Source organism: Pieris brassicae, chromosome 12, assembly GCF_905147105.1.
Source record: "Pieris brassicae chromosome 12, ilPieBrab1.1, whole genome shotgun sequence".
Classification (NCBI taxonomy): Eukaryota; Metazoa; Arthropoda; class Insecta; order Lepidoptera; family Pieridae; genus Pieris; species Pieris brassicae.
In genome coordinates this window covers 7,528,418-7,553,469 of record NC_059676.1, presented here as the reverse complement: position 1 = coordinate 7,553,469, position 25,052 = coordinate 7,528,418, and the positions used below count along the sequence as shown (strand labels likewise).

The 25,052-nt window shown below is 33.3% G+C and overlaps 1 protein-coding gene across 4 annotated transcripts in view; it reads right to left on the bottom strand.

Annotated features, from left to right (window-relative positions):
* Positions 1–2,505: 2,505 nt before the first annotated feature.
* The window catches only part of LOC123717246 (DENN domain-containing protein 2A-like), a 41,487-nt gene continuing 18,940 nt past the window's right edge, over positions 2,506–25,052 (bottom strand). The window contains exons 1-10 of one of the 4 annotated variants that reach the window (XM_045673140.1): positions 22,016–22,078; positions 10,131–10,239; positions 9,268–9,656; positions 8,898–9,034; positions 8,590–8,686; positions 7,850–8,235; positions 6,316–6,465; positions 5,387–5,564; positions 4,345–4,620; positions 2,506–3,839 (exon numbers count right to left, since the gene is read on the bottom strand). In XM_045673140.1, coding sequence (XP_045529096.1) covers positions 3,543–3,839; positions 4,345–4,620; positions 5,387–5,564; positions 6,316–6,465; positions 7,850–8,235; positions 8,590–8,686; positions 8,898–9,034; positions 9,268–9,656; positions 10,131–10,227 — 2,007 coding nt within the window. In that variant the 5' untranslated portion in view covers positions 10,228–10,239; positions 22,016–22,078 and the 3' untranslated portion in view covers positions 2,506–3,542. Of the gene's footprint in view, positions 3,840–4,344; positions 4,621–5,386; positions 5,565–6,315; positions 6,466–7,849; positions 8,236–8,589; positions 8,687–8,897; positions 9,035–9,267; positions 9,657–10,130; positions 10,240–12,653; positions 12,673–21,934; positions 22,079–25,052 lie in introns of those variants that run through there. The other 3 variants (XM_045673139.1, XM_045673141.1, XM_045673138.1) reach the window with 3 other exon arrangements.

The following is a 25,052-nucleotide window of genomic DNA, read 5'->3' as shown; positions in this document are numbered from 1 at the left end:
ATCAAGTTATTGAACTTATCCGCGTATTAACTTTTATAATGCCAGCGAATTTAGACGTTTTTCTGTATCCCAAGCCATAAAAACGAGACATAAAATTTCCAAATAAATCAAATCAAAGACTAATATTAGGTAATGTAAACTGTAATCCTTATATTTATTTTGTTCTTGTCTACTATTTTTCCAAAATGAAATTGAAAATAAATGTTCACGAAGGTGGCAAAGATGAAACAACTATGTCATAAACATGATCTAATGATGGTTACTTTCTCCATTATAATTTCGTCATGTGTTACAAATAATTTATGAAATGGAACATTATAACACATGGACGATATGGTTGTCGATAAGGCATGCGTGATATTTTATAGTTACCACTAGAACCAGAAATTTGAGTTTTACACAATTTCATTTTATACTCTGATAGGCAAGGAAATTTTGTTTTTCGTATTTTTAACATGTTTCAAGAGCAACAGCATAATGCTGTTAAATGTAATACAAACCATATCAAATTAAAGTAGTTCCCTTTTTTATATAACAGGGCAACAGGCAGGGGGCTCATCTGATGTTAAGTGATACCGCCTACATGATTTTAAGATTTGTTACGCTGTGTTCTTGAAGGACCCTAAGTAGAATTGGTTCGGAAATATTTTAGTGGGCAGCTGCTTCAACATAGTGGTGATGCACAAAAACTGCCCAAATAACGCTCAGTTGTGGAACGACGGACGTCGAGGTGATACGGGTGGAATTTCGTATTCTGCATTAAGGTCCGATGATGAAACTCAGCTGTAGGTATTATTAAGAACCACTCCTCTGAACTCTCTAAAGTGAATGCAGAGATACCCCCACATCTCTACGCAACGCCAAGGGATCAAGCCTGGAAAAGTGACTGGTCTTTGACGATTCAAATCGGGAATACGGTAGATCATTGTTATTCTCAAGCAAAAACCCATTTTAATGTTACTGTTAATGTCTAAAACTGAAAATAGGACCGCCACTTTCCAATAACGACGCTTTTCAAAAAGATTAATTTTACGAAATCGCTTCTTGACAGCCCTGTTATGAACCATTTAACGGCGATTACGAGAAGTCATTAATCAACTCGGTTGATTAATAGTTGGCTTCCATCGCGAAATTGATTTTACCAAAACTATTTAACGATTTTAAACGTTACATAAGCCCTTAGGGAAAAAATACTATGTAATCGTGTTCAGGAATATTATATGACACACAAAAAAATCAAACAAAATGCATTTTAAGGGACATGATAAAACACATAAAAGGTTAATAAATTTAATTCTTAATAAAAATACAGTCTCATAAAACATTAAAATACAAGAAAATATATTTTTATATGCACATTTAGACGTGGAATAAAACTTATCAATTAAAGGCACCAACATTTGTGTCACATTTCAACTTATTGAATTATTAATATGCATATTGTCCGATACACAAGTCAATCACATTTAAGAGTTGCTAAAATGGAGTCTGAATATAACGAATGGAAGAACTAAGGATCTCTTAAGTGTGAATGACTTGAACTCGGACATAAAACTTAGGAAATGTCAAATTTCAGGTGGTTGAAAAGCAAAATAATACATAATAATAGCAGAACTAAAAAGTTACAGATCTTTCAAAAAATATCACTGGGGTATAGAGGAATGTAAAACAAAAATAACATATTTATACACTAAAATTAAATATCAAAATATCGCCTTTACTGCCAGCTTTGCCACGAATATTACCACTTGTTAGTACTTTGTGTACTATATGTGTATGTACACACTATAAGATAATAATAAAAAATGTTGTTTTTTCTACCACTTAAAACGTAACAAAACAATTTAGATTTAAACGTTTATAAATAATTGATAAACATGTTTTAAATGTCGAAATAAAAAAACGTTAAACAGATGACAAAACGATAGTATATCTCGCTTAATTTTCATTGGCCAACGGCTGCCCTAGTTCAACTAAATACACATTTTCATTGGATCGGTTCACAATGAAACTAAACGTTTGTAACTTGTTTCTGTAATAGTCGCAAACATTCTTATAAAATAGAATTCGTTGTTAAAATTTATGAATTAAATATACACAAAATCGGTTTAGGGATTTATTTTCACTGTACAATTCGAAGGTGGGAATACAATGGATTTACGAGGATACTATTTACACTATTTACATAATAAAAATATGGAAAGACATTCGTCTCATTAATCAGCTAAGTCATAACATGAAATCCAAACACAACATCTTTAACGAATATAGTGATTCTCTCACTAATAATACGTCTTAGGGAGCGTTCAAGTATTACGTACGATTACGATTACGAATTTTAGGGGGGGGGGGTCCTCTTGTAAAACGTTACGACGGGCGAGGATTGAATTACGCGTTATTGTTAATATCATTTTCCACTTTCCAGTACTTTACACCACATAATGATAAGTTTTAGGTATAAAGAGTCACTGGGGTCGGTCACGAAACGTTTTACTATTGGATACAGAAACGTTACGGCGCGTTTCACGGGTTGAGGGGGGTCAAGAATCTCCAAAACTTGCGTGACGTAATACTTGAACGCTCCCGTACTCGAAACTTATTAAAATAATAAACTCCGGGTTGATACTACTACATGTTTAATGTTAAGTTGTCGTAAACAGTTATATTTTGTTCAAAAGCTTATAATTGAAGCACTCACGGATGTAGTACACAGTTCCGAGACTGTTTAATTAATCATTTTGAGGCGTGATCCATCTTTGCCCCAAAAAACCATGGCGCTACTACCCTTGGCATTCACCTCAAATTTCTGTATCTGGACTAATTTATTTTGTTAATATTGAATTATTTAGGCCAAAAATACCATTGCTTTACAACACTTGGTTTTTACTGGTATTTGTTGAATTTTTTTTTTGTTAATATTTAAACAAAGTTAACGTTTTTCAAATCCAAACCCAGTAATAATTACACGTTCAACACTAGTAATACACGTGAGTTATCAGAACATTTGAAGCTGTAATACGTTTAAGAATAAAAAAAAACAAGTATTTATGATAATTCAACAAAAAAAATCCTTCGACATTTTTTTCAACTTTTATGTGGTTAAAGACATAATATTAAAGAATGGCCAATAAAAGCTTTTTTTAATTGTTTTAACGTGTTATTAAATAAATTACGTAAAGATCTATGGTTTGCAATTACAATATGGATTTAAAACTAATGTATTGAAAAATTGTGATGGCTTTAAAATCTCACACATAAATATATTTAGTATACAACCAAATACACAAATTACGCTTCAGAATATCAATTCCACGTGGATTCTTGTATTCCGTTTCGAACTAACCACGATTTCTCCACGCTTGACCATTATGAACATACTGTATGTTCCTAATTACGAAATTTCCAGCCATTTTTAAAATGGACTTGAATCGATCTTATCTTCAGTCACAAGTCACAAAGTCACTCGCGGCAAAAACAAGTACTCAGGGTACAGAGGCGGTTAAAACCCGCACTTTAACCGCAGAGGCTAAGATACAGTTTTATTACGCAACTAAATCTCTCAACTTTGTCTTTAAGAGTTTAACTTTTTTGTTCACTGCACTTTTATAGTTTTTCTCGCTTATTTTCGTACTAGCACGGTTCCTACTTTTCACTCGCTCGTTAAAAAGTTCGTAAAAGTTAGGTAGAGGTGTATCAACCAATAACGAGTCGTTACCCGTTGGTTTTTTATGGAACACTGCCATATTCTGAATGAAATGTGTGAACATGGCGGTTTCAGTAAACCACTCTAAGAAGAATTGGTTCTGTTTCGACGACGCTTGTTTGATAAACGCTTCTTTCTGTAAAAAGTTATTAAAATGCTAAAATACACTGAATTTCTCTTATTAAATATAATATTTAATGTTTGATAACTTCAAATTTACATATAACATTCATTCGTAAAGAAATAATCAGTTAATTTGCATTTGAAACTTAACATTTGTCTCTTTATGTCAAATAGTGTGAACGTTGTGATAAAAGGGAAGAGATGACACATAAATAAGGGGGTTTGTATGAGACTGGAGATATTCTGAACAACCACATAAGAGTGTAGTGATATGATAGGTCCGGGAAATTATGTTATGTTAGAGTTTAAAAACTTTTAAAAATACATACAATCTAACTAAGTTATATGCTAATAGTTCAATGATTTTTTTTAAATTGAATTTAGGATTTGCAAAAACCAAGGCAGAAAAGGCCCCATACTCTGTAACTTCCAAAGTGGGACATGAGTACAGTATCTCTATCGCTGTAAGTTACAGAGTACGGTTACTGATTCAAGCCTTAAACCTAAGTTATACTTACATCAAAAACAACACCATCCTTTCCCAACTCGTCTTCCTTAAGTTCTCTTTCAGTGAAAAACTTGGAAAATTCTCCCAAAATATCAACGAAAAACCGTAAAAACGCCTCAGATATCATGACATTTCTCGTTTTCGTATCCTGTCTCTCTTTTTGTTTGTTTGTCTCCATGTTTAGTGATGTTTTGAGAGTTTTATAGCAATGTGTCGGTAGAATAGTAGATTCGTCTCCTTGATAAAATACTACTTTGTTTGGGTTGGTTAAGTCTATTAACATGCCCTGGAAAAATTCAGAATTCTTTAAATCTAAATTTTTTATTAAGATAACTTTGGGTGCCGGTTTAAAAGATATAACTAAAACTACGACTAAACATTATTAATAACACCGTTAGAAACACAAAATTGTAAATTTTCAAAGGATTAAGAATTGGAACAATTTTCCAATGTCTTCTATTTCTATACTAAAATTCAGATTCACAAAATTTTAATAGTGTACAAACTATGTCGTATAAAATTATTTTATAAAAACACAGCAGGGCTACCACGTCTAGGTCTTGGCCAGATCAAATCTTGGCTAACATTAACATTTTTTTTTTAGCTCACGATGTCTTCCTTCGACGCACAAGCGTATACACACAGAACAGTCTGTTGATGCACCATTACGGTTGAAAGTCTCAAGCTATTAAGCGAACACTGTTTTTTTTATTTCAATTAATTTTAAATGAATGTTGAGGCAATGGATTCGCGTAAATTGCAAATAAAAAGCGAAGCGAGAAAATAATTGACTAGAATATACCTGTTAAGAAGTGAAATGTTAACCTTTTTTTTTAATTTTTTTTACATTTCGCTTAAAATTGCGTATTATTAACATATAGTTGCTAGTTATATATATTTTATTTACTTTTAATTTAAAAAAGTAGATAGTAGAATCCATTACTGGGATCTTGTCTCATTAAAGGAGCGTTTCGATACTTTTAAATAACTAAAGTATGACGAATGAGCCCAATTAAGCAGGTATTAGAAAGTAATAAGTAATAAATGATTACCTCCTCAAACAGAACATTTGTATCAAAGTCGTGCGTTTTCATCATCCCAGCAAGTATGGGCAAAGGTGCCTCCAAAACGTCTCGATGGATTTCAGCTGGTATAGTGGATATTAAAGGCTGCTGCCACACGAAAGGGTAAAGAGCGCTCTGTAGGGCCTCCATGCACGAGGAGACGATGCTGGAAAAAATATTTTTGGTGAATAAAATTCTACGCATATATTTGATACATTGATTTTTTTATCTCTTGTCCAATAATAACAACAGTTAACTCCTAGCTAGTGTTTAAGCCTGTTATTATAGACCAAGATGTCGTGAGTTTGAACCTGCAGCGACATCTACATGATATATAGAATATGCCGGTCTTAGATACCCCAGTATCTTAGATACTGGGGCCTAAGGGCCAGACTGTATTTAGACTGGCCACGATACGGTGGGGTCAGTACACTATCCTTCGTCCACAGACCCTGTGCAGCAATAGATTTCCTCCCATTCTAATATCCAGTTTATAGTTAGACATAGACTGGAATTTTTTATTCTAAACATATATTCTGTTAGCTACCTAAATAATAATTACGAGCAAGACTCTTACTTACAGAAATAAAAAATGCTTTTCTGTAAATTCAGTTTACGAACGATAGTTTAACGTGACAACGTCATAACAAAACGTTGATGAAATGATTGTATACTTAAGTCTTCGAGACAGAAAGAGATAGAAGCGGCGCAAGCGTACAATGAGCGTAACCGGACAATAAGTCATGCTTTTTCGAGCATGCAGCGGCCTCGATTTATTAGACGTCGTCACGTCAACAGAGACAAATGTATGTCAGCAAATTTGACTGCTAAATAGGAACTCTGGAGTGTTCAAATATTTGAAGGTGTTTAAGATCACTTTTTCAGTTTAATTTTTTTATAGAAAAATATATATTTACCCAAGGTGATCACTGACAATAATGACTTTCCTTTCCAGCAATAATGTACCAAACACCTTGATAAGGAGCCCTGGTCCCAGCTGGTCAACTAACAATGACATGTTGTCTTCATCAGCGCGCGGTTCTATAGGTCGCTTTATTGTTCGCGTTCTAAAACATTCAGAGCTACATGGTTATTGAAAATTTCCTTTGAATGTGAGTCAAAATTATTGATAAGCTTGGTTGACGCTAGTTTAGTTAGTAAAAATAAAAGATATCAACACTAATTATAATTAAAAAAAAACAAGTTTTGGATTTCAACGTGTAATTTTTTTTAAAGTAGGCAAGGCATCAAAGACCTATATTCACGTTTCATACGTTAACCAATTCTTAAAAAGCCGGTAACGCACTTGTGAGCCCTCTGCCATGTGTCTATAGGCGGCGGGTATCGCATAACATTAGATGAGCCTACTATATTAAAAAAACAGCCAAATAGGACATCGTCATACTGTGGTAATTGTAGTATATTGTTTTGTGTCTACCTTCGCGTTTTTAATGTTTACAAAACAAAACGAGATGAGACTTGTAAATAAACTGTTACTATTAAGATAATAGTAACAGTTTTAATCTGACTGGCGAATCATTCAATACACGACATTTATGTAATAGGAGACAAACATGTCCCATGTACACTCACATTGCCAGAAGGCTCGCAAGTGCGTTGCCAGACTTTCAAGAATTGGTACGCTCTCTTCTTAGGGTCCCTAAGTCGAATTGGTTTAGAAATACTTTAGTAGGAAGCTGGTCCCACTGGTGCGTGAACTAAACTGCCTTAAAAAAACGCTCAGTTGTGGAACTATGGACGTTGGGGTGATACGGATAAATTATATAAGGTTTAATACGTGAGGTCTCTTTATAATATCAATAAACATATTGTTAGCGTTTAAGGAGCGTTCAAGTATTATGTCACGCAATTTTTGGAGATTCTTGAACCTAATGAAACGCGCCGTAACGTTTCTGTATCTAATAGTAAAACATTTCGTGACCATCCCCAGTGACTCTTTACTTACCATTATGTGGTGTAAAGTACTATAAAGTGGAAAATAATATTAACAATAACGCCTAATTCAATCCCCGCCCCGCATCGTAACGTTTTACAAGAGGACCCCCCAATTCGTAAAAGTAATACTTGAACGCTCCTTTTGGAGTCGGTCCATAATAAACAATTCTACGAAAATATTTATAACAGTTGAAACAGAAACTTGTTATTGTTTAGGCGTCTGAGTACTGTCTTTATTTATTTATTCAAATATACCACATCATATATAATGCAAACTGTCTTACTAAAGTCAAAGTTCATATACGTATACAAGTTACAGTTATAAACGTCAACAGAAAAGATGTTAAATTGATTCTAAATTTACATTTACCACCTAAGTATAGGTATATAGTATAAATACATAAATATAACATATATAGGTAAATATAGTTCGATCGATTTTGTTATTAGTTTTAATTGTTTAAAAGCTTATAATTTGTTAATGAATTAACTTACCTTGGACTCTCAAGGCAAATCATAACTCTTTTCGGACTGTTATTATTCTCCAAGTCATAAAACTCAGGCAACTCATGTTTCTCCAAACTCTCCTTATCTACTACAATCTCTTTCTCTTTCTCCTTCTCAATAAATTCCGCTGCACTCGTATCATCGGACACCGACTCAGTTTTAACGCTTATATTTATTGAGACCTCGCCCTTTCTTGGTAAGGTCCTATTTTTGAAAATATTTTGAGTATTCTTTACGGTCCCCTTTTCCGTCCTATTGTATGTTATAGTTATCTGTTCGCCAGGATGTGGAAAATCGGTTTCGAACAATTGTTGTAGTACCTGGTTTAGCTCAATCTCTGGGTTGCCATGATGCGATTCGATTTCTTGAAGAATCTGGAATAATTAATAATATATAAAGGCTCCTTTATTTTTATTTTTCCATAAAAAGTACCCTGCACATTGTTCAAAAGCGATAAAACTCTATGGCTTCCTTATTATTTAATTTTTCTACTAATTTTTGCAATAAAAGGCACCCAAATAATCACTTTTTTGGAAATAAACTAGAGTATTTTACAACCAATACTCTAAAGATTGGTTTCTTTTTTGCTTTGTTTAGTGGCGTTTGTGTTTTGCACGAGCTTGTTGATGTTACACAGAAGGAAAAAGACGCAATGAAGTAACTATTTGATCGTTTCTTCGTTCCGCATCTGATACTCCAATTGTTTGACGTACGAATTTATCACGTACCTTATAATAGAAACCAGGGGCTCTATATTTCCCAATGAGACAGTAACCTAAGGGAAGACATGTTGTGGCGCCCTCTGGTAACACTCGGCGGCAATAACTGTAATTTAATATATTTATAGAAGTTTTTATAAAGGCAAAGTTTGGAATTGGATTGGGATATCACGTTGTTTTTTTTTATAAAAATGCAATTTATTCATAGAATATTTTTCAAAATTTAGAAGGTAATTTCTGTTTCAGTTCTTTGTTTACAAAAGAAACTTCCACTGCCAGATTTAAAAACGCCCATTTTAAAGTAAAGAATATCTCACCCATAAGCCCGTTCTCCCTTCTCATCGGTGAGCACCAGCGAATAACATTGGGCGTCTCTCTCTGCCGACCACTCTCCCAAAGAGCCACTCAGTGTTTCTGGGAAAATTAGGTTCTCTATATGCGGAGGGACTTGGACCTGCAAAGTTCATTTTTAACAACTTTAAAAAAAATATAATTAGTGTTTTTTTCAAGTTTTGCAGAAACGAAACAAAACACTACCTATAACATGTTACTTAGATAGTGCGTCGTACTGTTGAAAGCACTTGCATAGTTCGTAGGTCGCCGCATAGATGGCATTTTACATAATTAAGAATTAGCATAGAACAAATTATTATCCTGAATTTGACGGATATGATGAACATCTCTTACCTGACTAGGAAACACACTTTTCACATACGCCTGCCCGGTCATATAATTCAACCCAACAAGCAGGCAAACATTGAATAGTCCTCTCTCCCTTGCCTCGAAGGGCAGAGCCAAGTCGACGCAGCCAGTTTTCTCATCTATACTCAAGTTATCGCCTGCATCTGGCACATCTGTGTCTACCGTCATTTTGGCTAAATTATTTTGTGATGTTCTAAAACTCTTCCACGAGCGGAAAGTGGAGTACGTGTCTAAATCTGATTTGTACGAGCAAACAGATGTCTGGTGTCGAAAACGGGTCTTGACATTTTGGTCGATGTAGGCCACGCGAGAGGAGACACGACGCACGTAGTTTTTACGCTTCTCTGTTAGGCTGCGGGTTAGTTTGACAGATTCTGAAAGTTTCAAGAGAATATTTTTCCTTCTACCAAAGATTTTTATGTATAAGACTTATAATAATAATAAGTTATTAAAATTTAAAATTGTATCTATATGTTGTTTTAGTTAGAGTTAGTAACGACTCGTCATTAGTTGCTATGTTAGTTAACAAAACAAAAAATCTCCTATTGTCTAGCATGACCAGCCCCTGGTCAACGTTGGTTATGTTTAAGACACCTTTCTGTTTAGAGAATTGACTTTCTTGCTATACATATTATCCAAACGTCTAAAATTATGATGTAACAAAACCTCTGGATCATTACGTTTGGTTATACATATATACACATATACATATATTAAGTTAAAATATATAATTACTAGCTGACCAAGCTAAAGTTTTTTTAAATTATTTTCAGTGAATATTTTGGTATTATAAAATGGGGTGTATTGGTATCAGGATGAAAAGGTATCTCAAGGGTTCAATCACAAACCTTCGCTAGTATTATCTGACAGTTCAGTTGGGAAGCTGCCGGGTTTGTGTTCGTCCATATTGCAGGCAGCCGTCACCGTCTCGTAAATCTCTGACATTAGGCGATTTAGCTGTAACAAGTAAAAAAATACAATGAAAAAAAAACTATAAAGATTTAAAGAATTTAAATTTCTTAATGTATATTATAATGTTAGAATTCAGTTAATCTGAAAACTTGTGCGTAAACTTATTGGAATGGACTATTATCAGTAAAATATTATTAGTTAAATTTTATGTAACAGGAGGCGACGAGCTGGCTTAACTGTTTACCGCCTATGGATTATGGATAGCCGGCCTTGTAGGTATGCTCTTGTCTAGAAGTAAGTTTTAGGTATTTAGGTTTTTATAACAATATTATAAAGCAATTAACGGCTTTTCCATCAACGTAATTGTGTTTAATAACTAAGTCAGGTACATCATTGTTCTTCACAGGAAATACGACTATTAAACATGTACTCTTTAACTATATATTTATTATATACAATATTCTTTCTGTAGGTCTCAGATGACGGTTAAACTAACTTTTTTTAAATAAAAATTTGGTTAAAATAAAGTAATACGTAAATTTAAAATATCTAAAAGATTTTGTCAGAACTAAAGAAAATCTTATGAGTCAATTGAAAATCACTGATCTTGTATCACACTAAAGATAATAATCAAGTGATAAGCCCCCGTTTGGCACCAATTCAAACGGCCATATTTTAATAAAATTTTATGAAAATCTTATTCGTTTCATTCATATTTTATTATCACATATCCCAATTATTTATTATAAACATTCTGCTTGATTTTCAAAGACGGTGGAACGGGAAAACCTTAAGAACAATGCCGTTATAAAATCTCCTTTTATAAGTCATTAAAATTGAACTGTACAGATTAAGTTTGACATGAGTAATTTTTATCTTAAATTACGTCAGATTATCTTAAAACAAAAGATCACACGCATTTAACAAACAAAAGATAATACCTAATAAAACCTACTTTTGTGACCTCCAGCAAAAACAATTTGGGTCACTGCAGTCAGGTCAGTGCAGCGATTTTAATGTATCTTTTATTTTTCTTAAAATTGGCCTTTGACAAGTAAATAATAATGAATGCCTTTTACGCCGTTTTACTTTTGTTTAAAACCTTCGCAATACAGTTCTAGTTCGTTCTGTACTACGTCTCTTTCAGAGAAATAAAATTCACGCTATGCATGATCTTCAGCCTAACCATGTTAATTTCCAATAGTGATACGATTTTGTATGGAATTTTAATATGACCGTGGTATACGCCGACTCAACAATCGCAATTGCTGTTAAAATAATATTACGTTGGTGACATGGAGCAGTGCTTATGAGCTCATCCGAGTCACTGTGATAACGTGTCATAAGCCTGACCATGTGACTCCAACAGCGACACAAAGTTTTTGTATGGAATTTTAATGTAAGCTACAGACAAACATTGAAATCGCCATTGCTGTTGTAATTACGTAACGATGCTGACATGCAGCAGTGCTTTTAAGCTCATTGCAGGTTGGTGATATAAAAGTGTAACCATTTTAGCAGACCACTTGTGCAAAGATCTGCATAGACCAATAGAATATCCACCGTGGCCGAGACGGCTAGAAGAATTATTAACAAGCATGAAGTTTAGTTAAACGAAAATTGCCAAATAAGAAGTCGTTTGCGTTGTTATATAAATACCTAAAAGCAAGTAGTTTAAATAAATTCAGATCGAACACTTTCAAAGACTTCGCGGTTGAATAAATTATTTTCAACTTTTACGCGTTCGTTAACCTCTTAGAATAGGTAATTTGTTGTCATTAATTTAACAACTTGACTACAGTTATCGCTTTAAACTAGTCGAAGTCGAAGTACATAAATGTGCTAGACTTAACCCTGAGGTCCATCGTTCAAATCTCAGCTCCAGTCGTTCTTTACTACAAATATATTCGACGAGATACTAAGTTAAATTTATTACTCTCAAAGGAATATTCCGTTAAACAATCAGAAACTGGCAATTAATAATAATAGATAAAACAAATTTCGCATTAAGACGAATCAGCACCTTGTCTTATCAAACTGATAACGAATCACAATTGCGCAATGTCAAGGAAATTTTTGGTTTATCACCATTATTACGAAACTAACGATTATTAGTAACGCGTCATATGAATAAATAATATTGAGAAGTTTTGTTTAGTCAACTATCAATAATCAAACATAAACTTCTGCTTCTGTATCAAATACTCTTCACGCGTTATCTGTTTGCCCCATGTTACATAAAAAATACAAATGTCATATTATATATTGTTATTGATACTCAGATAATATCTTTTTATCTTTTACTTTATATCTTTAACTTAACACAAATAAAAATTATATTAAAGTTATTTGAAATGTATTGAAAGTTATAATGATAATAGTTAATAAAAATCTATAAATTTACGTTTATCTATATTATTGACACCTAAACGTATTTTTTTATAACATGCGATACGCACGGGGCAGTACTAAAAACCAGGGGAAACTCGTCTCACGGCAGGTATGGCTACTCAAAGAACCGCGTAAGCCACCTACTAAAACTACCTCGGGTAGTACCAACACGACCGCATTCTACCGGGACCTAAACGTAAGTAAACATATGATACATCATCTTAACTAAGACTAGCAAGTATAAAACTTAATGTAAGAAGCCGCCTACTGATAGCTGACTAACTACGCACTAATGCGTAAACAAAAATAAAAATGACTCAACTAATCAAAGGCACGTGTCTATCACGTCATTACTGACGTCACACAATCCCTTTAAACCCCATTTTCCATAATACGTATGACATCGGAGAAACATATAAAACCTCATAGTATGCATCAAATATCGCTTACCATCAATGACAAGAGAGCACAGAAAGTAATCACTATTGTTTTTCAAAAAATATAAATACCGTAAAATTCCAATTTCAAATATTAGCTAAGCTTCCTTTTAGGCGAAAGCTCCTACGAGTTTTATAACGAGACCTATATTTTTACAGCAACCTATCACATCACGCACATACACGAATTACACAAATAAACAAATAAAAACACTAAAACATCACGCACATACACGAATTACATGAATAAAAAAAAAAACACTTTTAAACATCACCTGTATCCATAATGCACTGTCGAACAAATTTATATATTTAATTTCCGATGTAAAGACAGTACCGCGTGGATCGATCTAATTGTAATAATTAAGAAACATCACTCCTCAACTGATAACTCTTGAACGGTTCATACAGCAATGAACTAATTAGATATTGCCGCTTTGAACTTGCCGCTTCCGAGATTATTAATACTATTTTTAAATATTAAGGACGCTAAACAAAATACTTTTATGAAGGTTACATTACTTGGAGTCGTATTGCAGGGAGACATCGTGTTCAAAGTATACAGCAATCATAAATTCAATGTCGTAATATTACTTTTTTGGAACTAGATAAGGATCTAGAATCTAAATTAAAGATTATGGAAATGACTACAGCACCGTTAACTAAAGGATCAAAGTGAGGCTTATAACTACTTATTTTCCGTTGCCGAGACACGGTTATACTCTTAGATTAAATGGCCACCTAAGCTAAGAGAGCTAACAGTAACACAGAGAAACAAAACAGCAATTTTAATCATAATACAATAGTTTATAGCAATCATTCATTATATATATGATATAAGCTAATAATAAATGTTTAATTATACCCGGATCTAGGATCTAGCATCTAAATTAGAGGTTATTATTACAGCACCGTTAAGTAAAGGATCACAGTGAGTCTTATAACTTCTATTTTCCCGAAACAAGGCAATAATTCTCTGAGATTAACGGGCAACCCATGCTTACAGAGAGCTAAAAATTTATAAAAAATCGTGCACTACGAATCGATACTGGGATCTAGTCGAATGGAATTGTTTTATTCCGATTTTAAGCGGAGATTTTAAGTAACTTTTTGAAATACACTGGGAGGAACTTCAAGAAAAGATTTGAGGAACTTTATAACCCATTTTTTTCAAGTAAGAGGCAGATTTAGGACTGAAGAAAATGCAGGAATTGGAGGATATTTGATATTATATATTCTGTGACTGCTATAAGAGCAGCGCTATTTGACAATATGAAAAAAAATTTGTCATTGAACCTGTATGAAACATTGCTTTAAAAACTGTTATGGGGTAAAATAATTTATCAAAAAATTCAAAATTAAACAATTGACTTTTATATACGTCACGTGATACAAAGCGGCCATTGGTTGAATCAACGATGACGTAGCATGCTTGTAAATAATGTTTGCCAGTCTAATCCTAATAATATCATGTAGTTCATTACAGTCTGTATGTGATTTTAATATGACTTATAAGCATTTATTAGTGTGATAGAGGAAAAAAACTTAACATTGCGTTCAGTGTATACAAACACCCCATTACAAGGAAAAATACTTTGCCTTTTAATTTTGATTACAATGAAATAATGCTTTGATAAAAGGAATGGAATAATTGTTGCAAGTACGCATAAACCTCAAAACTAACGGGGCTAGGTCACTAAACATTGTACAATAACAATTATGATAATGACTAGTGATGTCAAATAAACATTCACTTATCGATGATATAATTAATAAAAGGCAGAGCAGTGTTCTGTGAAAGGAACTCTATGTATGAACAATAATTTAAAAAAGTAAAATTTTGATCGTTATTCAAATACATACTTAAATGTATGTGTAAGAAATGGAAACCTTCTTATAAATTTATAACAATGGATTACATATAACAAACATTCTGAACCTACTTTGTTGACTAATTGAAAGCACTGATCAATGAGATAAACGCGTAATTAGGCTATTTACATAACTCGAAGGTTGTCCTGCAGTTGTGGTCAGTGAGACTGTTCATAAATGTATAACCGTACAAGGGGTTTAAAATATCAAGAATGGTATAATATTTAGCAAACTGATTAACGAATTAGGTCTGGATATAATCAATTTTTCTTTGGTTTTTATAATTGATGAATCGGAGTTTGTTTCTCCGTGTTAGTTGTATTAGGTTATAAGTGCTAGTCACAATAAATCTTCTACTTTTTTCTTTATGTACCAATGTAGCAGTATATTATTAAAGAAATATTAATTACGATAAACGATTTATAAGCCACAAAATCGTGACAGGAACAGAGTTCGCTGGCAAGCTTATTTATGGTTAAAAACATAGTAAATATCAACATTTGGCCACTGGCAAGCTTATTTATTAATAAATTATCAAATTGGACAATGGCAAGCTTATATATTGATAAAAACATAATAAATATCAACATTTGGTCACTGGCAATGTTATAGATTGTTAAAAACATGCCCAATAGCAACATTTGGTAACTGGCAATGTTATAGATTGTTAAAAACATGCCCAATAGCAACATATGGTCACTGGCAATATTATAGATTGTTAAAAACATGCCCAATAGCAACATTTGGTTACTGGCAATGTTATAGATTGTTAAAAACATGCCCAATAGCAACATTTGGTCACTGGTAATGTTATAGATTGTTAAAAACATGCCCAATAGCAACATTTGGTCACTGGCAAGCTTATAGATTGTTAAAAGCATACTAAATAGCAACATTTGGTCACTGGTAAGGTTATATAGTTAAAAAACATACTAAATGGTATTATTTGGTCACTCATTACATTCACACTTTGGTGCTAGTGCGTGTCTATCAGTAACATGCTTAATATTAAGTATTAAACCATAACGTCTGCGTAAATTGTCTGCCATCTTGCCTTTGTGACTAAGTACACACATTCACACAGATATTTGCATAGTTAAGTACTCATCACAAACTTTTCAAATAATTAAATATATACGTCAATTCAATAACGCTGTTTAGTATAATTTACAAATACTATTCGAACGATGGGTCTGTTGCGTTTCATTCGAAACATGCTCGCCCTTTTCATTATTATCACGTTTTGTACATAAAAACTCAGATACATTAAACTACAATAATTCACCTCACCTACAAACATCTCACCTCAAAAATCGCTCCAATTCAGTCATTCAAATACTTGATCAATTGACACAAAACGACACACCAGTTACTTCAACACAATACGAATGACTATTAATAAATAAAAACTGTTAATTTAAATCGCACTAATTTAATTTGTCTCTCCCACGCTAGGAAAACGCGTGTTTTTCTAAGTTTTCAAATATTTTCCTTATGAGAACTTGAAAACCCTCTAGACAATACAGTTTATATATTTGATATTTGTTTCGCTATGTCATAAATAACTTCTAAAATAGTGAATTACTTAATCTATAAAGGCTCGCTACAATCGGCATCTAAGTTAAAAAATATATTGGATACAAAACTGGAATTAAAAATGAACTACCACAATAAACATTAGAAATAGAGTTATCTATTTCTATTTCTAAGACTTGCTTTATTTCTCTGGAATGTTTTTAAAACTATATAGAAATATGTGGCTTGAGCGCGATTGCTTTTTTAAATAAAACTTCTGCATTTAATTAAACCACGCGTAATATAAACCATAGATGTGTTATGTAGTTTTTTTGGTATTATCATGATTTTACCCTGGCTTAGCAAACTACACACGACGTGAGTGCCCAGTTCTTGAGGATTACGTGGGGTTCCGACGAATTATTGTAAAAATTTAGGAAATTTTGGTAGAAGAACATTCAATCATATATGACATATAATCACATACATATTGTGTGCTTTATTTTAATTCAATATAAGACAAATATATTGTGTCATTAAAGTGGAATAATCGTGATTATGTTCTCGTCTCTTGTAAGCGGAAGAATGTGAGAATATGATAAAGTGGACAGACGTATTGCAATATTCTATTTAGCGCAATCTTCAAGTCAATTATCTATTAATTATTACCAGAATTTAATTTAATATAATGAACTCACTCAGAAAATCATATGGAGAGAAAGCTTGCACCATGTAATGTACTCCTTCCATATATGAACCTTTAGTATAGTGGAGTGCCTTTGGGTAACCCGTGATATTATTAAAAACAACGTAATTATATACACGCGTTAGAAGTTATACTTCTTTGGCGTAACAAGATAAAAATCTTTGCAAAAAATGTATTCTACGTTTATAGAAAAACGACACTCCATAGAAAAAACTAAAATGTTGACTTTAGCTAACGTCAGGGTTTTTTGTGACTCATCATTTTTCTCCAACCCGCAAAAAGAAGTATAACTTCAAAAATAGCTTAGACCTTTCTCGATTGTTAAAATTATGAAAACCGTCAGATTATTTATTGTACCCCTAAAAACCTGTCAGATTATATAACTGTCAGTTTTTGCTTTTCAGAAATTGCTTTTTTTTTAATCTTTGTGACTCGCCCATTCTGTTAAAATTGTCAAATTATTTACAATAACACTATTCTGCATTTACTTATCTTGTCTTAGTCTGCGGTGCTAGAGTATATCAGGGTAACATTTTTTAAAATTATGATCACGTTCAAATCGTCAGTCAATTATTGTCCTATTTTTTTTTGCGTTCACTAAACATTCTCTCTGAATCACGCTCGAATACCTTTTGTTTTGTCACCTTTTATCGACTACCGTCCACTAGTTAATAATTCGATTTATTTTTGTTCAAATTTTTACACGCCTTTACCTAGCAGTGAGGTCGCACTGTGAAGCCAGCGAATGCTCAGGAAACTTCCACAACGTACCAAATGGGCGTATAAGTGCGGAAACTGGGTTCACTCTAAACTACACCAATGATGAAATCAATTAGTAGCTTCGCATTATTGCGTTTATACCTACAGACAGATGCAACCTCCAATTTATAAGTATTTACAGAAACTTTGATATTTTTGTCCATTAACATTACTTTCACATTCATAATACGCGTATTAAGGTTTTAAAGTTCCAATTAATTGAAGGAAATAACACATTAAGACATGTTATCGTAAGGGATCGCTTCAAGCAATTAACATTATCAAGGTCTTGCATAATAGCATATTGCAAACATATATTACACTCGTATGCAAATAATCTTGTAAATTACCAGCATAATATTGACAATTTTTCTGCAACAATAGGATCACCTACTTGTCTATGAAATAAATACCCAAACAGACAATGTATGGTTATATCGCCACTGGATTATTATATTATAATTATTCATTTAATCTCTTACTTTTTTGTACGCCAAATATAGCTTGCTGATAAATAATGGTGGAAGATATCGTGTTTTGCAAGTAAATACCACTAAGGCTATCAAATCATACTTTGAAGAAATTGCGTACATTCTGAATTTTAAGATTGTTTCAGAAATGTTTCAGATTTTGACAAACTAAGGTCATTTGACCAACTTTGACTTTGGGAGCGTTCAAGTATTACGTCACGCAATTTTTGAAGATTCTTGCCGTTGCATGTGTTATTATTTTTTTAGTTTATTGTTAATATAATTCTCGCAAAAGTGTAAATAAAATATTGTTTTTCCCGATTAAACGGTTTCCACATATTATTGTGTAACAATCTTTCCAGACAAATTTACGTTTACTATGTTGTTTTTGTATCGAGTCCGTAGACATTTATTGTAACTGTTACCACTGAACTATGGCGATGTCGATAAATTACTGTAAACAACACTAATTAGCGATATAAATTAAATCAAAGCAGACAGCTGGCCGCCCGCCGCACAAAGAAATTGAGCTCACATTATCTTTATTGCACTAATTTGACGATAAAGTGCTGTGAACTGTTATTTCATTATTATTATAGGTAAATATTTTGACCCTACGCTCTCTTATCAACAAGTGATAATTTTTGTATATTTTATACATCTACAAAACTTACAGCCCTCGAGACAGATACACATTTAAATAAACAACGTAACTCCAGCAACGCTTCAAATGAAAGAAATCTACTTTAAAATGCAATTGTTGCTAGAAGCCAACTCCAATTTTACGTATATTGGAATCGGCACCCACTTTCTCATCAATCGTTGGATATCGGAGTCGGTTTTTGCCGTCATGCTTATCTTTGAAACCAACATTACTTTTATCATTTTTTTTATTTTAATAGGGCAAACGGGACGCCCAAAAATACCAGTCATCGCCACCAATTTAAGTGGGCGCGTTGCTGGCTTTTGCGGGCGGATTATACTTTCTTTATTTAAACAATTGGAGGTCGTATCTCCCAGGGAAGAACCCCACCGGAAGTTAATTTACAGTTCGCTAGTTGGCAAAGTATTAATCCGAATGATTACTAGCAAAGTATTAATTACACTAATAATGTTAATTGCAAAGTAGTAATTATTAGCTGTGCTCAGCGGTTCAAGACGCATTAATTTGGTCGTAACACGATGTTCTATAGCCTAAAGCTTTTCTCAAATAGACTTTTAAATGCAAAACCTTTTGTAGATATTGAAGTCTTCTTTAAAACTGTTGACTTCACTTTGTTCTATTGTCAATAGAAGCCGCTGCCGATTTAGGAATTTATTCTGGTTCATTTATACCCTTTTTTACGCCAAGAATTTAATGCAACGTATGAAAAACTACTTACTATCTTTATTTCATAACCCTTAATTTTTATTAAATATTCTTATGCTTATGTTCATTAGGGATAACGTAGGGTTATAATGATAAAATAATTTCTCTAATCCTGTACTTTTGGAGGCTATTCAATGCAAACAAATAAACATTTTCACAATATTAGTGTAGATAATTAGTTGTGGTTAAAGCATTTGAGATAATTAAGTCATTCATGAATTGGAAAATAAAAGCACCCGTAAAAATTCATTTAGGTTATAAACTAGCTGACTCACTGATAATTTCAGAAGGGCTCGGCCACACGACCTTTCGAGTCGTAACGTAACTGTCTATTTATAGTCAAGTCAATACATACATTCAATTAATTAAGACTCAAATTATAACCATTTCAAAGTGGAAAGAAATATCACAAGTGATGTGATGTCTCTCTGCATCTTCTACCACATTTACCATATGTTCAGAGAAGTTAATTTTAAATTTAATCATCAGACGTCGAGGCAGAATACGAAATTCCACCCGTATGACCTCAACGTCCGTCATTATACAACTGAGCGTTTCTAAAGGCAGTTTTTGCCACGCACCTTGAAACCAGCTGCCCACTGAAGTATTATCGAATCAATGTGACTTAGGGTCCTTCAAGAGAATTCTTAAAAGGTTAACGTACTTGCCAGCAATTTTGAAATATATGTGTGAGGCGGTAACACTTAACATTAGGTAATCCTCCTACCGTCCGTTTGCCCCGTTATATATAAAAAGAAACTAGAATGTATGCTAAAATCTGCATTCAATCAATTAGATTTAGATGAAATGAAGAAGGTCGCATGCAAGTATTTTGGGTAAAAGTCCTTTTGTTCCAAATTCCTTTTGTTTTTTTTTATATTATCCGTTTACATATTGCCTATGTACTTGACAGTTTCTTTGTTACATAATTTGCAGATCACTGACGAATTCGGCGTTGAGAGGGTTAAAACAATCTTGGCCCTATTGACAGTCAAGATGGCCGACGTTTACGATCAGCTGCTTAGTAATTAGGTTATTTTTATTTTCAATGGACTTAATGTTAAGAAATATCTGGATATCTCAGAAAATAATCATATTTTTGTAAAATAATGTAAACTTCATTCCACGATAAATTTTTACCGGTATTTAAATAACAATCGAGGCATTTTCCATCAGTAAGGAACCAAAACCAAACCAAAATAATCCTTAACAATTAGTTTTACCAGTTAAAATTAATCAGTGGCGCTACAATATTATTTAGGTCTGGCTTTCAGATTTATGTGTCTGTTTCATGATCTTTCGTCATTCTAATAGGCAAGTAGATTCTTTCCTAGACCTGTGCCTGACACACGCCGTCGACTTTTAAGTTTAAGGCAAGCCGGTTTCCTCACGATGTTTTCCTTTACCATGTTGCAAATGTTAAATGCGCACATAGACAGAACGTCCATTGGAGTACTGCCGGAGATCGAATCTACGATGAGAGAGCGGACGCTGAAGCCCTAGGCTAGTACAACATTGCTCTTACCGGTTTGATAGTTGTCCAAAAACGAAAATCTACACACGACTATCATACTACCACCTAAATAGTATAGAGGCAAATATACTGTAGCAACTGATACAACTGCATGTATTTATTTAAGCTACTTTGTCACTGTCAACACAACACATACATACTATATGTAACTATCTAACTAGTACGTATAATTTACTGTATACTGCAAAATTGCGGTCATTATACACAATTCTCACACAGTCACGCTACTTAAACTGTCTCTGTGACTAAGCTATTGTTAACACAAGGGAAATCCACTTTTCTTTAGCCCAAAATTATCTGTGCCAAGTCTGTAGAATCTGCTTCATAATAGAATCTAGATCAAAAGTAATTACTGTTTCTTTTTAATTCATATAAAACTTCCGGTGGATGATAAGATACATTAATGTATATATGGCAGGGAAAAGCGTTATATGGACATTTATCATTTTTCAAACTGCCTTCCGTGCCTGACACATATCGTCAATTTTGGTGCTTAGACAAGCCATTCCCGTATGAATAACAAAAATGTACTGATATAGCTGGGATTCAAATTTCGGTTAACACAGTTTAATTAGGAAATGCGATCATAATACGAACAAATATCAGTTATAATTATATATCAATGAATACTTATGTACCGTAACTTCCTGTTGAAACTTTATATAATGTATATTTTATATACTGTACCTTAAAACACAAAGCATTATGGAGCTACACACATCACAATTGGTATTTTAAATCATTATTATAAAAACAGCTTTTACTAACACTCGGTCACTAAGTATTCGAAAATCTCCATAATGTTTCCGCACATTTTCGTATTGTTTCCATTCAAAGACGGTCTACTCATCAGTTTAGTTGGAACTAACTAAAGCCATTCGTTGAAACCTTCATATCTGGTTATGGTAGGCTTACATGACGCGAGTCAATTCCTGACTTAACGTTATTTGAATTCGTACGTTCACAAACTATAATTTTATTATTTTGGTTTAGTAGCAGGAAAATTTTATTTATGTTAAAACTGTTGTATAAAACCGAAGATTTTTAAAAGCCTTTAATAATAACTCTTTTAATCTGTGTGCCCTGTTTTTGGCAAACAACTCTTCCAAATCCTGCCATTTTTCTCTGCACTCTCTGCTCTGAACCACCAGCTGTTTCTTAAATTTGTTCTATCCAACTTCTAAGTTGTCTTCCTCTCTTTCGTTTGCTGCACCTTAGCACCAGATTAGTAGTTTCTTGCTCCACTTATCTGTTCCTCTTGCCATGTGCCCCACCCAATTTCAGTCTATTTTTATTTTTATAGTAACACCTGTTACCTTAGTTATTTTCTTAAAGCTGTATTATTTTTTCTATCTCCTCTTTTTCTTCTCTAGCATACATTGTTCTACCACACACAATTTTACACACACACAAATCTTCAATTTTTAAATAGTAAGTACCTTTAAACAGTTTTAAGTTAACAAAATTTAGTTGAATCTAGTGCGGTTGCATGTAGCCGTAGCACAGATGATTTTTTCCGTTAGCAATATGACTAAGAGATATCTGTTTGTTTGTATATTCGCAACGAGAACTGTAACGTGAAGATGTTTATCTCGTGAGATTTTTATCATTACGTAACATTTGTACGCTCTACAAACTATGTATATGGAATAAAAACTAAATTTGCATATGATTCATACATAACTATTGACTCATTGTACGGCGTTTAAAATTTCCAAAAACGTTCTTAAATGCTTGTCATACCATTCAACAACGCCACATTGATGATAGAAATGATAGTAAGAACGCTCTAGAAGACAATAATACTACGTACATCATAAAACCCCGGATCTTAATACCCGAGGAGATCGTTCAGCTTATCAGTTCCTTTCAAGGTCCTGCTAATTAACGATTACAAGGAGGCCATTGTACCAGACAATGATATTGTGTTCGCATACACAACATACTGCAAAAAACTAATCTCCAAGTTCTCACGGTCAAATGTTACACACACCATTGTTTTTTTTTTTTTGCAACCTAAGAACCAGTGCCATCTATCGGAACTTTCAAACAATGAACTGGTGTGGGTAGTCTGTCACAAGATGGCGTTGATTTATAAAATTAGTATAAGTAATGATTTTTATAATGCAAAAAGTCATTCTTGATACGACGGTCATGGTAAGATGTTTTGCGACCGGTAAGACTGTATTTCTTATTTCGCTCAGCAAAATATTACTATTGCGTAGTCTGTGTTAAACAATTTCCAATGCATTTGTTTTGAGTTTTATTTAAATTGCACAAACATTTGATATCTAATAGTTCAGTTGGGTCTTCGGACGGACTCGCCTGCCCACTATATGCCGACAACCAATTATCTTATATTTCGGTCATTCATTGCTCACTCAATAGTGCACCATGTGTTAAACTACGAAATGCTAATTGTATAATATTTGTGTGAAAACAGCGCCTCCAGCTGTTACGTGGAATACGAACATTTCTTAAGAGAGACAAAAACGTTTCATACATCAAGCTCATGGTGGAGCGACAACAAACTGTAAACATTACTTCATACATTGTTGTTTTTGTCAGCCGACACTATAATAATAATGTATAATAACTTTATTATGTGCCTCAGATTTCTGTATCTGTTTCATGATCATTTGCAATCTAAGACGCAATTAGGTGTACACTAGTCCTGAGTCTAACACACGCCGTCTTCTTTTTGGGTCTAATACTAACCGGTTGCCTGACGATGTTTCATGATCGTTTGTGAATTGAATAGGCAAGTAGGTGATCAGCTTTCTGTGCCTGACACACACCGTCGACTTTTTGGGTCTAAGACAAGGCGGTTTCCTCACGATGTTTTCCTTCACCGTTCAAATGTTTAATGCGCATATAAAAAGAAAGTCCATTGGTGCACAGCCGGGGATCTAACCTACGACCTCAGAGAGGAGAGTCGCACACTGAAGCCACTAGACCAACACTACTCCAAATCCTAATTATCCCAATCAAAAACGACAAAAATTTAATGGTCACTAATCACATAATACAGCGTTTATACAGCATTTTGTACTTCAAAGAAAATTAAACAACCCTTTAATGGCTATATTACTTCGACCACTGTAATTAATGTAATTATCTTTAGCGAAATATCGCTAGTAATATCACTGACAAACATTGGTGTGACTGCCTAGCACTAGGCTCTACCAAGAGCGACTTAAAGGCTAAACTCTTGGCTGTCTGGGCGTCAATTACGCCTGAGGAGTGAGCAGCGTTGGTTGCAACCATGCCTCTTCGCATTCAAGCTGTCATTGAGTACACAACTAAGTGGTAGACGAACTATTTTTAGTTAGCGTTAGTGACAAGGGTAGACGAATACTTCTGCGTTATGATTTTTAGAATATTTTATTATGTTACGTAGGGATGAAAGAATTTCAGTTATTTTAAAATAAACTTTAAAATGGTCCTCAAATTGTGGTTTACTTTTTACTAAACATTCATAATTATTAAGAAAACACTTTTTAAACAGATTGAATCTATGTATTATTATTATAAACTTATAATTATTTACATAATTTTAAATTTACTTTTTTTTCCGAAGTTTCGCGTGCTTTACAGCGTGCGTGGTCACGTTATGAAAATAAAATAACAAATTATGTAAATAATTATAAGTTTATAATAATAATACATAGCTTCAATCTGTTTAAAAAGTGTTTTCTTAATGTGTAAAGCTAACCAGTTATTTTACCAATTATGACGAACTATTTTGCATCGGGGCTCGTACTACTGCTTTGCTCTAATTAATTTTACCTATAATTCATTCATC